Source organism: Vanessa cardui, chromosome 12 (genome assembly GCF_905220365.1).
Source record: "Vanessa cardui chromosome 12, ilVanCard2.1, whole genome shotgun sequence".
NCBI classification, from domain to species: Eukaryota; Metazoa; Arthropoda; class Insecta; order Lepidoptera; family Nymphalidae; genus Vanessa; species Vanessa cardui.
This window is the reverse complement of record NC_061134.1, coordinates 1,430,855-1,445,370: the sequence shown is the minus strand read 5'-3', so window position 1 is coordinate 1,445,370 and position 14,516 is coordinate 1,430,855. Positions and strand designations below refer to the sequence as shown.

The 14,516-nt window shown below is 30.1% G+C and overlaps 1 protein-coding gene and 1 long non-coding RNA gene across 2 annotated transcripts in view; one reads left to right on the top strand and one right to left on the bottom strand.

The window, feature by feature from the left end:
* Window positions 1–14,516, top strand: part of LOC124534449 (flocculation protein FLO11) — a 100,968-nt gene that overhangs the window by 73,389 nt on the left and 13,063 nt on the right. The window contains exon 20 of the mRNA XM_047110337.1: window positions 13,016–13,286. Coding sequence (XP_046966293.1) covers window positions 13,016–13,286 — 271 coding nt within the window. The remainder of the gene's footprint in view (window positions 1–13,015; window positions 13,287–14,516) is intronic.
* On the bottom strand, window positions 3,074–13,268 carry LOC124534450. The gene is made up of 2 exons (XR_006966738.1): window positions 12,996–13,268; window positions 3,074–3,262 (listed from the first exon to the last, which is right to left on the bottom strand). It is a non-coding gene; the product is annotated as an uncharacterized LOC124534450 (long non-coding RNA).

Sequence of the window (14,516 nt, the reverse complement as noted above, 5' to 3'; positions counted from 1 at the left end):
TACAAATTACTTCGCGGAAATCTTCCGCGATCATTCCAACTTTATGTTCCGTGAAAATATAGTGGTGTAATACCTGTCCAGGTTATCTTATAAGACGATTTTATCATTAATTACTGTTTCTATGCGGCATTATTATGTATAACATTGTTTGTTAATTATTTTTGAATTGATGATAAAAAAAACTTTTTAAAAAACATTAAATTTTAAAAACATTTGTGATGAAAGAGGTTCTATATCAAATTCTCCATTATATGAGACTGCAGCCAAGTGTGATAAATTTGACAGCAATTAAAAGTAAATAAAATTAACTCAAGTAGTGGAATTGTAGTTAGGTACGACTTGCTTTTCTATTAGTCTTTTGAGGTTATAATTCCGCGAAGATGACTGCAATTGACCACAACGCCAGTTTTCAAATTAGCCTTCGTGCTATAAAGTTTCTAATCTGAATGTAATGTTTATTCGAAAACAAGAGGTAATTCGAAAATGGAATGTAAATAATAATATATAATGATATTTTAAATTGTATAGAAACAAATGACAAATAATAGATACATTGTACACATGACCATAACAAATACCTATTATTAATACTATTTCAAAATAAACAGAGAACGTAGTACATAATAATAAATCTTTTGTGTTTTTCATGTAGTTTTTTTAGGAAATTAATAAGATTCGAATCTTATCATTATTCTCCTATACTATGTAGATCTGTGAAGTGTACTACTTGCGTATTAATTAATAATAATCATGTCCAAACATGTTCGTATATCACAATTATCAATATTTTAAAAACAAAAAAGATGGGATCATTAATTTTAAGCATCATGCAATGATTTATCTTATTTAAAATTACATAATAATAAAGACATGTGACCTCGACGATAATACATCGAAATTCGAATAAGGACTCACGCGCAATGAATGTTTGCGTAGGCTTTCAAATATTTTCACGTCACCATAGACAGAAGCCCTAGCTCTTTCCTCCTGTTAATGTAATTTACTACTATAAAGTACTAGTAAATTATAATTTATAATATTTAGGACAGGTTAATACATCTTTAAAACATACAGGTGTATTTAAGATGTCTTAATCTGAAACACACGAATGTAATTAATTAATGTGTCTTAGCAAGGTCGGATTTCTCCTCATGTACAGTCAGAGTTAAAACACCTTCGTCAGTTTTCAAATTCATTCCTTTATCAGGTCTAAAACTCTTAGTACCTTTTGAATCTAAACATGAAATTATTGCGACGCCATATGTCATTTTCTATCGGTAAGGCAGATTATCGCTCATACTGAGCACACGAAAATAGCTCTTAAGGTAACGAACCTTTTCTTACCCCGACTGTACAGTTTATTATTCTGGCTAGTAATCTAAATTTGGAATTGGAGTGAAGTCTGTAAATATATTAAGGCATTGACACCTCTTTAGTCCACCTTTAGTCTTCCAAACTCGGTGGCTCGTGGTTATCTTTTTGAAAAGAAAAATGACTAAACATGATATTCTATAGCCTTCTCATTCAAAACACTTAGATCAAGTCATCGAACTCATCTGTAATTCGATGTCACAACAACAACAGCCTTTAAATTCCCACTACTGGGCTAAAGGCCTCCTCTCCCTTTGAGGAGAAGGTTTGGAACATATTCCACCACGCTGTTCCAATGCGGGTTGGTGGAATACATATATGGCAGAATTTCTATGAAATTTGTCACATGCAGGTTTCCACACGATGTTTTCCTCCACCGCTGAGCACGAGATGAATTATAAAGTCAAAATAAGCACATGAATCAGCGGTGCTTGTCTGGGTTTGAACCCGCAATCATCGGTTAAAATGCACGCGTTCTAACCACTGGGCCATCTCGATTCCTTCTCATTCAAAACACTTAAATCAAGTCATCGAACTCATCTGTTATTCGATGTCACACTACTTTATTAAACATTCCTTGTGAAATATAATGAAACTGTTTTATTTTAATTGCAAAAATGAGATAATTATGATTTAAAAATAATTCAGATTATTATCTGAATTATCTAAAGATTAACTAATTATTATAATATATAGATAGATATTATATATCTAATTGTTATATATTATATATCTTAATAGCAAATTATTCCTCTTGGACTATAGTCCAAGAGGAATTCCTTCCAGACTATAGTCTGGAAGGCTGTAGAACCTAGCGTCGAGAGTTCTAGTCATGGGTTGAGTCGAAGGGATTTATTAGGATTTTCTAATTAAATATTCTCACCAATAGCACGGATTTAGGCTATAGACTTAAAGCCTTAGCTTAAAGCCATGTTAACTATTGGTACTATTATAACACGGTATTGTGTCTGATACCCCTCGGGTCATCTTGGATGCCTCCCATCGGATATGTGACATCTCAAATATGGAAACAGTAACTTATATTTTTACATCTGTAGTTCACACTCACAATTTCTTTAATTAAAATTTTTAATATTGATTAACGTGTTATATATAGAATCGTTAAATATTTCAACAGCACTCCGAAAATATCTAGATATATTACTAAATGTGGATTTTAAATACTTACTTAAATTCAAGTGATATCGCAGAGTGTACAGTTCTTACTTGATTTTCTTTCGTAGATCTCCGCTACACTTGCTTATTAATCTCTATTTTTCCCTGATGACGTTAAAATTTCTTTTACAATTAATAGGAAACATTCGAGCGAATAAGTTTTATGAGCCAAATCGTAAATGGAAAAAAATACACTGAATTTGACGATAAAAATTCAAATTTTAAAACATAAATTAAATATTTAAATTTATTTCATATTTGCATTCTAATTCGTATAATTTCCATGCTTGAAAGTTTTGTTTTTATTTTTTTTTATTACGATGTACCAGTCCTATACTGCAAAAACTCATTTTTATTCTGGAGAAAAATAAAAAAACATATTTTATTTAATCGGATACATTCTAAGCATTCATTTGTTCAATATTCCCTGATAACTTTTTTTAGTAGTATTTGAGAATTTCATATATTATTTGAAAAAAGAATGGTTTCTATTTTAAGAATCGAATGTGATGTAATGAAACAGAAATAAGAAAACATTTTAATTTTTCACGTTATAATGAATCTAACAGAGGCGTTTAAAATTTATATAAAATAGTATTATCTAGGGAGTGGTGATGAATTAAAACACAAGAATATGCTTGTTTTATTTTACAATTCCAAAAAGTGTTTTGTAAATTTCTTTACATCTTCACGTCGAGTGATGAACTGCCGCGTTCTGTAACAAGAAAATCTTACATTAAAAATTTGTCGATAGTTTTTAGATATATAATATACAAATTAACACTAAACCTTTTTATTCCCATAATTATTTACCAATAATTATCTTATTGTAAATGACAAGTAAAAATTATTTATTAGAATTATATTAATGTCGCATTTTATATTTTTCTTATCCTTTCTAGATTTGTACCTTTGCACAAGTTTATTATTTTAAAAAAACTGTGCTAAAAATATTTTTAAATTTATAAATTATTTTAACGCTTAAAATATTTTATCAACATTTCTCTTTGGAATTATTTTTTCATTGAATAAACATCGACCAATTGAGGTAAAACTAAGATCGACTCTCGCGCAGCATCCGAGAGAAAACGGCTTTCTCTCATCTCGCTCGGCGTCTAACCCGGCACGATTGTTACGTCACAGTTCATTAATTATTTGTTTTCTTTAACAAAAAGTTTGTATAGGTTTTATAACAAATATCTCTATCTCTGTAAATCTCCTGAAGCTATTTATTACACTCTATCATTCGTATTTGTCAAATTTTGTGAATTTAAATAAACAACTTGCTATTTTTTAACTTATTTACTTACTATAAGTACATGGTATATACATATTCTTAAAAAAAGAGTAAAGCCTAATAACGAAAACCTTAAAAAAAATCCGAAAAATGTGATACAAGGAATAAATCGTTGATGATAATCAAAACCAAAATAGCAAACGGAATTTTATATACATAAGTATATCCTACTACTATTATAAAGGCGAAAGTTTGTATGTATGGATGTATGGATGTTTGTTACTCTTTCATGTAAAAACTACTAAATAGATTTGAATGAAACTTTACCACACTATAGCTTATACATCAGAATAACACATAGGCTACAATTTTTGAGGTTTCTAATGTGAGGTCGTAAAAAAACACATTTTTTGCGCTTACATTGCAAACGCTGACTGAATCCTACAAGATAGATCAAAACAATGTACTACGGTATTGTACAACTTAAAAAGGTCTACAAAAAGTCCGTGATGGTATATGTTTATCTCTTAGGAATAACCCACAATAACCATTTTTTATCCTTTACGTTGTACGAGAAATAATGGCTTATTTACGAATTTAAGCGATTACTAGACTAGACGGGACGAACCTGAAGTCCACGCGAACGAAGTCGCGGGCAAAAACTAGTATGTATATAAAAATACAAGTATGTAGATAAACCATGCTTAATTAAAATTCAGTACATATTACATATTATACAAGAATAAACAAGGGTTTAAGGATATTTCGAAGAAGAAATACCAAAAACCGGCTTAAAGATAATATATATATAATCTTGTATCAACAACAACTCAATCATATTATTAAGAGTATAAATGATAGATCGTAAAATAACATAGTATTAGAGATTAAGTACGATTATGAAAAGGTTAAGCACTAATGGTAGGCAGTATTTGTTTTACAAGACTTTATAGGCAAATATATCATAGATTATATTGTTATACATTACGTTATATGAATAAATATAACTTTTTTTCAATATTTTTTATACATCGTTCACGTTAACGTTTGACACAAAAAAAAATTAAACGGAAAAAAAGACATGTCTTAAAGATTTCTATATTTTAATGTATTTATGTTTTTGTGTGAAAATGATTTTACAATTTGCATTTTTCGTCTATACGACAAACTAGTAATTTAACTTGACTTAATTTGCAAGTGATCTTATCTTATTTATATTGTGTCTTATTTCGTTTTAAAATAAATACTTCTTCTAATAAACAAAGCCTTAAAATACAATAGTATCTGTTCTACAATAAAGTTAAATCTCTGATGTTGAAGATTCGTTCAACTATATTAAACAGATTAATCAATGTAATTATGTAGTAAAGTAATTATTAGTCTTGTAAACAATAAAAAACTAAGCGTCGACTTTTTTATTATAAGCCACATTTAGGTGCTTTTAAGATTTTATTTTAATATAACATAGCCTCCTTGTGACTTAAAAAATAGAATAAAATTTCAGGAAAAGAAAAAAAAAATATTAAAAAATATAGGTACATGTATTTCATGGATGTGGTTCAAATAAGCTATTCATATCACTATAATAAGATTTTTTTTACAGTAAAACCTTTTTACTATAGATAGGGTCTATATCTGATCGTTTTATAATCTGTGTCATAAGGTTCTATGATTCACGTGGGCAGGGCGCGGTTATTACGTAAGTAATGACTGAGAAAAACGTGGAAATTATACATTAGGAACGCCATTATTGACGTAGCATATTATTAAACTTTGCATACATTTTCCATAATTATTATTTAAAACTTTAATTATGTCCGTTTAACAAATATTAAATAAATTTTAAATTATAATTCCTCACAATATAAGAAAAAATATGTAAATAATACCTTTTTACTTTGATATAAATTAGATTGCATTCAAAATTATTAGTTAATATAGTAAAATCAGAAAGAAACACATATTTGTATACATGTAGAGCAATTACCTTAGAGGCGAAAAATATTATGACGTAAATATCCTCTCCATTTTTTGCTGGAAGCAACTTGTAAAATAAATTCATATATTAAACAGTAAAGTAAAAGTATATACACACAACTTTTCGAAAATACATTTCGATTATTATGTAATTAATGAATGCTTGAATAAGAAAAAAAGCAATGAGTTGAGGAAATTGACATTATAGAGAAAGTAACAGCCATATTCTGGTCTATTACGAAACGTGAGCGCAAACACATTATGCAAATCGTATTCAAGATCAAATAGATCTCGTAACTGAACTGGTTGATAGACAAACAGACAGCTCCCTTGAAAGATAACCATTGTTGTACCCTACTTATGAATACATCGTCACTTGTCAATGCCTTTAAACTAAATTCTCTAATAGATTAAGATCTATTACATATATACTAAGGTATATTGTTTGTGGTATATGTATGAAAACAAAGGAACTCATATAATTTGTACTGTAACAAAGAACTATAACACTGACTATAATATTCAATATAATGTGTTAGTATGTTATATAACGATTTTTCAGAAATTAATTACTCTAAAACTGTAATGCATTGGAAATATTTTTTTAAAAAAACATCTTTAATATAAAATAAAATAAAATATTCAGCAAAACTGAATACTCATTACAATACCTGAAAAGTTACACAAACATTATATATTTTTAAATTATTCGTCGCTTATTTCCCTCTTATTTTATATATATTTAATAAATAACATTTAATCTTATAACTTTAAACAATTGCATAACATTAAGATTAAATAACTAAATAAATTATTGCATGAGTCAGAGTAAATGAATACATAAGTTACGTTGAATACAAAAACAAAAAGCTTCTTATGTGATTTGAAATTTAACTCCATCATTACAAAAGCAACTAAACGCGATGGGCATATATATGCTTATTAGGTTCAATCTGAGCCAAGGCTAACACGTGTGCTGTTTCAACACACCCATTACACATTTGATTATTTGGGCTCAAATTATACGGAGAGTGAACTAAAAGCCTGGATCAATAATTTGATTTTAATCATTTATTTTGGTTCATTAATAATTTACGACACTGTAAATACATTTATATTTAATGCAATCAATTTAATAATCGTACTAAAAGCGTGCTTTTCACGCTTGATCGCTTTACTGGATATGCTTTGAAAATCATTTCCAAGATTGAGACCCACAGATAATAACGGATAAATTCATTCACATACAGATTATAACTTCAATTATGTTAAGTATTAATAATGCTTATCATAAAACAAATCCAATATAAACCAATATAACAACAACAACAACAGCCTGTAAATTCCCACTGCTGGGCTAAAGGCCTCCTCTCCCTTTGAGGAGAAGGTTTGGAACATATTCCAAAACGCTGTTCCAATGCAGGTTGGTGGAAAACCAATATAAACAACGTTTGAATTTAATAAAATTACAACAACATAAGCTAAGCTAAGACGGCAAAACAAACGTATTGAAATAAATACGCGTCAAAAAACCACTACAAAAACTTTCATGGTCGACTTTATTTATTCATTTCACAAGCTGTAATGAAAATACGAATCGTGAATTGGAATCGAAACTAGACGTAATGCAATCGAAGCTGATCACTAAATATTCTCATTCTCGTTACTGCTTGACCTTAAACTCGTCTAGAACTGGTCATCTGCCATTTTCTGGAATATGTATTTATAACATAACTGGTACCGCAGCTTTATTCGATTTAAACTCTCGCTATGAAAACTGAGTCGAGATGGTCCAGTGGTTAGAACGCGTGCATCTTAACCGATGATTGCGGGTTCAAACTCAGGCAAGCAACGCTGATTCAAGTGCTTAATTTGTCTTAATATTTCATCTCGTGCTTAGCGGTGAAGGAAAACATCGTGAGGAAACCTGCATGTGACAAATTTCATAGAAATTCTGCCACATGTGTATTCCACCAACCCGCATTGGAACAGCGTGGTGGAATATGTTCCAAAACCTTCTCCTCAAAGGGAGAGGCGGTCTTTAGCCCAGCAGTGGGAATTTACAGACTGTTGTTGTTGTTATTGTTATGAAAACTTAGTAAGCAATTTATGTTTATTTTATGTACGTAAAAGATCGATCCTAGGTACTAGGGCTGTAGTTCCCTGTCTTAGAAGTTAAAGCTTGTAAGAAAAAAAAATACTATTTAAAATAAACATATTTTTATTTTGGAATTAAGCAATCTATGAAATAAAAATCAACAAATAAATTATCATAATAAAAATAAAATATATAAAGATTATATGGATTACCAAAATAGAATTGAATTTTATATTACATATTATAATTTGTTTTTTTTTTTTTATTGTGGTTGAGACGGGTCGTAATTATATAAAATATTTAATAAATTCTAACTTATACACGCCTCTCCACGCCTATATAATACACAAACATTTGAACTGCTAGTTCGTTTTCATAAAACAGATTGATGACAATAAGGTATGACTCACTTGTAAGTCATACAATCACCTTGTACGAAATGAAACATTATCAGTACGTCTGTTAATAGTTTATTATAGTGTCTGTCCGTATGTTTAGTATAGATCTGTTAATTCAAATATTTGTGTCAATGATTATGAAAGAAAATTTCAAAAATAACGTTAAAAATTTGTAAACAACGTTATTCCGTTTATGATGTTTTATTGGAACTTAAAAAATTAAATTTAAATATAATGAACTTCTAAAATTTATTTATGCCTATAAAGAAACGTCAAACATACTCGATCGTTTATACATTAAAAAAGTCGACGTCTAAGAATCGACGCAAAGATTCTAGATTTAAATGCCAAATAAAATAAAAAAAAATCGTTTTAATATTTTTTTATTATCTGTCAAATATTTTTAAGTACACCTGCGGTCACTTCCACTCCCATTAACACAAAAAAACTTCCTTACAAGTTCACAACGTCGAAGAGCCTCGATCACCTTGAAGCCGCATTCCTACAAAATACTACCTACGTACAATACACGGCTTCCTAGATTCTTCGAGGCTTTGTAATTTTATCATACTAAGAGCATAACAGGTGACATTGTATTGATTTCATTGTAATGGAATTTTGAATTATTAACTATTGGAATTTATAATCTAGATACGAAATACAATGTATTGAACGACCTTCGTTATGGCAGTACTAATAATGATTTATCTAATATACTTATCTTATTCTATGCGGATGGACTTCGACCGTTTAATTTTTTCTACCATACCATTACAATACAGTACAGTAATAGCCTGTAAATTTCCCACTGCTGGGATAAGGCCTCCTCTTCCATTAAGGAGAGGGTTTGAAACCTATTCCACCACGCGGTTCCAATGCGGGTTGGTGGAATGCATATGTGCAACATATGTGGCAGAATTTCGATGAAATTAGTCACGTGCTGGTTTCCTCACGATGTTTTCCTTCACCGCCGAGCACGAGATGAATTATAGTCACAAATGATACTATACCATTAAATACACTTTATATATTAAACTAGAAGCACGGGATATAATCGTGATTGGTTATTAAAGCCTGACTGACAAACGACTTATTGAGCATCTTAAGAACATAATAACATAACTCTACAATATGGCGCATAAAAATCTGAATATTACGTTTGGTTTAATATTCAATCTAAATTTTGAACAATTTTGGTTGCTACACGTTTACAAACACCGGCTTATCCTTATTTAACAGATGGTATCATCCCACGTCTAAAACCTACACGTGAAGACCTTAATAGTCAAGTTACCAAACAAGTTATTTTTGAATAGCCTAAACCTACATTTAACTTACGCGAAAAATTAGTACCTACTCTGTTGCAAAACTCATCATGTAGAGCACTTTGGATTTGGTGCTAATATAAATCTATAAATAATCTATAAAAATTTAGGATTTTTTATTAACATAAAAATCCTTTGCATTAATACCGCTATATGTATAAGTATACCAATATAATTAGATAAAAAAATATGTATAAATACAGAATAATTTCCCATGCAAACCCTACCCATAAAAAAAATGAAACTTCTTAATTATAAATTTCTGTCTTTCTCTGTATATGTTTATATGTTTCTTCTCTTAATCTGAAATCTAAAAAAATTTCGCTTCAAAATCAGTATTTTGTTGGGCCTGTCATAGCGTGTTAATTCAAAACAATATTTTTGTTTATGGAAAGAGAAAGTAGCAACACAATAGGCATGACATGGGCACCTCGCTACAGAAACAAAACAGAAACGACACTTGCTTATATTTGCATCTATATGATTTAATAAACTATTTCTTAGATTTCACTAGTCATTAATTTCAAGTGTGAAAAAATGCACTGACGACCGAACGATATGTGTTACATAACCTTACGTAACACACGATATTTTAATCGTTAAAAAATGTATCGATCGCTCCGATTAAGATAGAGAAACTGTACTAAAAAACGTGTTTACGTCGTACTTTGTGGCACGACTTCAAATTATACCAATATCCCGGATATACATAATACGAAACCTTTTTTTTTAACGTTATTTTTCTTAAAGAAATAAACTGTATATATAACTGCACATAACTAACAACATAAGAAATAAACACAAAAATATGGTCTTCGTCGAATAGTTGATTATTTTGTAACGCTTGTATACAAACATTTAAAACCACAGTAATTCGTAAACAATTTAAATCAAATTAATGATTTCATTATTACAGCTATAAATATTACGATTTTTTAAGACCCTTTGTTATATCGAAGTATCGTTACACGCTGTTAACTTAATTCATACACTGTGACTAACAGTCGCTTTTTAAACAAAGCTAGGAAGTCAATTTTAACCCACTTCTAGTAACCGCGTCGCTTTGTAACTTTGCCAGTACATAGATACATATTGCAAATCTAATTTAAATGTCATTTCATTAATTTAATACGATTAAGCTGATCTGATCATTAAGATGGAGCTAGGATGTCGAACACAGATATTACAACTGCTCAATAACTGTAAAATATACCTAGAGTTGAAAGGATATGTTTTATTTTAAGGTTTCATTATTATACTGAAAAAATCAAAAGTATATTTATCTAATTGCTTATTAATTAATAATGTATTTAAGGAATTTGTAAGTAAAACTATGATTTTGTACCGAAGCTTACGCAATTACATTATATTAGGAATGCAGATTTTGTTTTCAACTACAAATAGAAAATGACATAGTATTTGGACAAATACGGCTAAACTTAGCGATTAGTTAACAAACGTTTGCAATGACGTTAAGTAGGCAAAGCTTATTTGAATGAGGACGTGCCGTCCGCGTGTTTTGTCTACGAGTATGTATAAGATTATGTTGGAATGGAATATTTTGATCTTACCGTAATTTTAAGGTACATAAGAGCTATTTATGAGACCTATCATCGCAATACTTAATTGACGACCTCCGTAGTTGAGTAGTGTATACACCGGTTTCCATGGATCCGCCATTCCGAGGTCCCCTGGGTTCGATTTCCAGCCCAATCTATGTATGTAGAATAACTTTATTCGTTTTCTACGTTGTCTTGGGTGTGGGTGTTTTTGGTACTATCGTTACTTCTGTCTTCCATAGACAAGACAAAGACAAGTGCTTTAGCTACTTACATTGGAATCAGAATAAGACGTGTGATGTTGTCCAATATCGATTTATTCATTATTTATTTAATGGAGTTGCATTTCGATTTGATCAACGTATAAGCAAGTGTAGTAACTGGCACAAGATATATATCTTAGGTCCTACTTTGATCCTAAAATGCTACAAAATATTTATATTTTTCATAATTATAGAAAGGTTTAAATTAAATTTTAGTTGGCTATTATGGACTTACATAAGGCATTTCTCTAAAAAAAAACATTTAACAATAATCGGTATATTTTCTCGTAGACATTTAAATAATATATTATCACATTAATGTATAAATTATACAATAAATGTGAATCATAGAAACTTTTATACATAATTTGCTTTTAAAATTTTATTATGCTACGAGAAGTGTCTTTTAAGATTTAAAGTAATTTCAAAATGCATTAAATAAGTTATAACATTAATAAATACAGCTTGGGATGGTTTTTGAGTTGTTATTTATATAATATATAATTATCTTAATGTCAATGTCATTTAAAGGTCAAATACTATGATATATTTGTAGTAAATCTATCGGCTAATCCAATAAAACACGTAATTAATTAAGTTGCCTTTATATTAATATTACTCATTTATATACTTTATTTAAAAAGTAATTTTAAATAAAAATAAAAGTAATTTTAAATAAAGTATATAAAAAAGTAATATTAATATAAAGGCAACTTAATTAATACGTGTTTTATTGGATTAGCCGATAGATTTACTACAAACATATCATAGTATTATTTGTAAAAAAATATATTTCGCGAATTAATTATTTTAATAGTGGTTCGCCTGCGAAACATTTTTTAATCAAAACATTTTTTAGGTATCTAATTCTCTGCAGATTTGTTTTGATTTAAAATCTGTAAACTGATAAAACCTTTTTTAAATTAAATCTTTAATGTCGTATACATTACTTCTCTATAACCGGCCAGTAACTTTCTTCCTTAATTTCTTTCGAATTTCGAACAAGAATCTTTTTTTAATTATTTTTACATCTACGGCAATAGAACAAAAATTTAAAAGACAGGATATTGTATTTGTTAGTTCATATTTCTATCTGAGTCGCAATTCAAGCCGCAAACCTAACCACAGACTGTAGGTACCTACTCCGTGCAGGATACTTGGCAAGATTATCTGTCTACATTCAATTTAATCTACATAAGTACATTAGGTACTCAATAGCGGATAAAATAATATTAAACTTAGGACCATGTTACTAAAGATTAAATCTCCTTAGAAACTTGGCGGTCATATCATATTAAGGAAATAATTAGACTACACTTATTAGTTTAATTTTATTATAAGTTAAAATTGAAATATTTCTAATTATACGTATTAAAATTATAAATTACTTATAAAACTTGAGTCTACATAATAAAACTTACTAACTGCGCACTATTCTTCTGTATTTGATTCTAATACTATATATAGCTCTACCAGAGTGTCATCATCAACATAAATTGCAATTTATTATAAATTATGGAATTATTGTACTTTTAATAAATTGAGAATATAATTAATTCTAAATAAAGAAAAACAAATTCTTCATACTAACCAATTCTGTATTGTCAACAGGCAGTCAAAGAACGACGACCGTTCCTGCGTCGTACAAAAGCGACGGCACCACCCGACGTCACCGAAACGGACGGCTCTACCACCGTAGAAACAACCACCAACAAGTTCACCAGAGGCAACAACAGGTTCAAGTTACGAAAAACGGAAAAAACGACCGAGAAACCGCGGGAAAACAGCGAAACGAAAAACAAGCTGCCATCTTCGAGCAATGCGCAGACGCGTAATGACAGACCCCGTAACTTCGTACGGCGACGGCTTGGAGGGGCGAACTGTGAGTCCGGTTTTTGCATTCCCAATCATTGACGCAATTCATCTCCCTCTAACACGCGAATATCACCTTAAAGTGATAAAATTCCTTACCGTTTACAGACAAAGTTCCGTGCATCATTTATAGGATAATTGCAATTATATTATGATCGGTATACGGTGCATAGGTCTTTGATTCTAAATGTTCTCGTAGTTGTTTACTATCGAAAGCTATATCGGTAGTTGACTTCTAATTTTTATAATGAAGTTTGGCATGAATGCGTCTTGGCCGTAAATAGCCTTGGTACTATAGACACGTCTAACTGCCAATCAGTGTAGTGGCTACTTGCCATGGTGTCGTAATTCAAAGTTATTAAGGGGGTGTGGCAAAATTGTTTATTGGATACACGAAACATACACTTGGAAACTAGTTTAAAAAGTATATGTATGTTTGCGAAATCATTAAATATGAAGAAAATATGAAATTCAATTAAGTTTTATGACATGAATCCATATATCATATCCAAAGTTACCTAACGGAAGAAGATTTTCGTAATGTCAAAATTAAATTTACTTTTTCCGAAACAACTTTACAAAGCCCTTTTGAATCGCGAATTGAAAAGATCTCATTAAAATGCTAAACTTTCAGCTGTTTATCTTAAATATTCTAAAGAGGAGAGCTGACAAGGAACTCCAAAAGTACAAATAGGAAATCGATTCCCAAAAGTACGTTAGGGGTTTTAGCGTGTTTGCCTGTCCATTGACGATTTATTTGTCAATGAAATCAGGTGCAGATTCGAAATATTATCATTCATTAAAAAAATAGTGGCACATGCCGGATTTTGATTAAATTTTTGTATCATCGAATTTATATGACGACCTCCGTGGTCGAGTGGTGTGTACACCGATTTTCATGAGTACGTCACTCCGAGTGCCTGGGTTCGATTCCCGGCCGAGTCGATGTAGATTATCATTAGCTTTCTATGTTGTCTTGAGTCTGGGTGTTTGTGGTAACGTCGTTAGTTCTGATTTTTACATAACACAAGTGCTTTAGCTACTTACATTGGGATCAGACTAATGTATGTGATGTTGTCTCATACATATATGACTTTATATGTCACCCACTCACAGGGATCTTGAATAAATAAGTAATATATCAAACCAAATGAAAATATTTTCTACTCAAGTTGGTACATATATGAATCGTCATATTATAGTGTTGAAATGATAAATGTAAATCTACCACCGGTTCAGA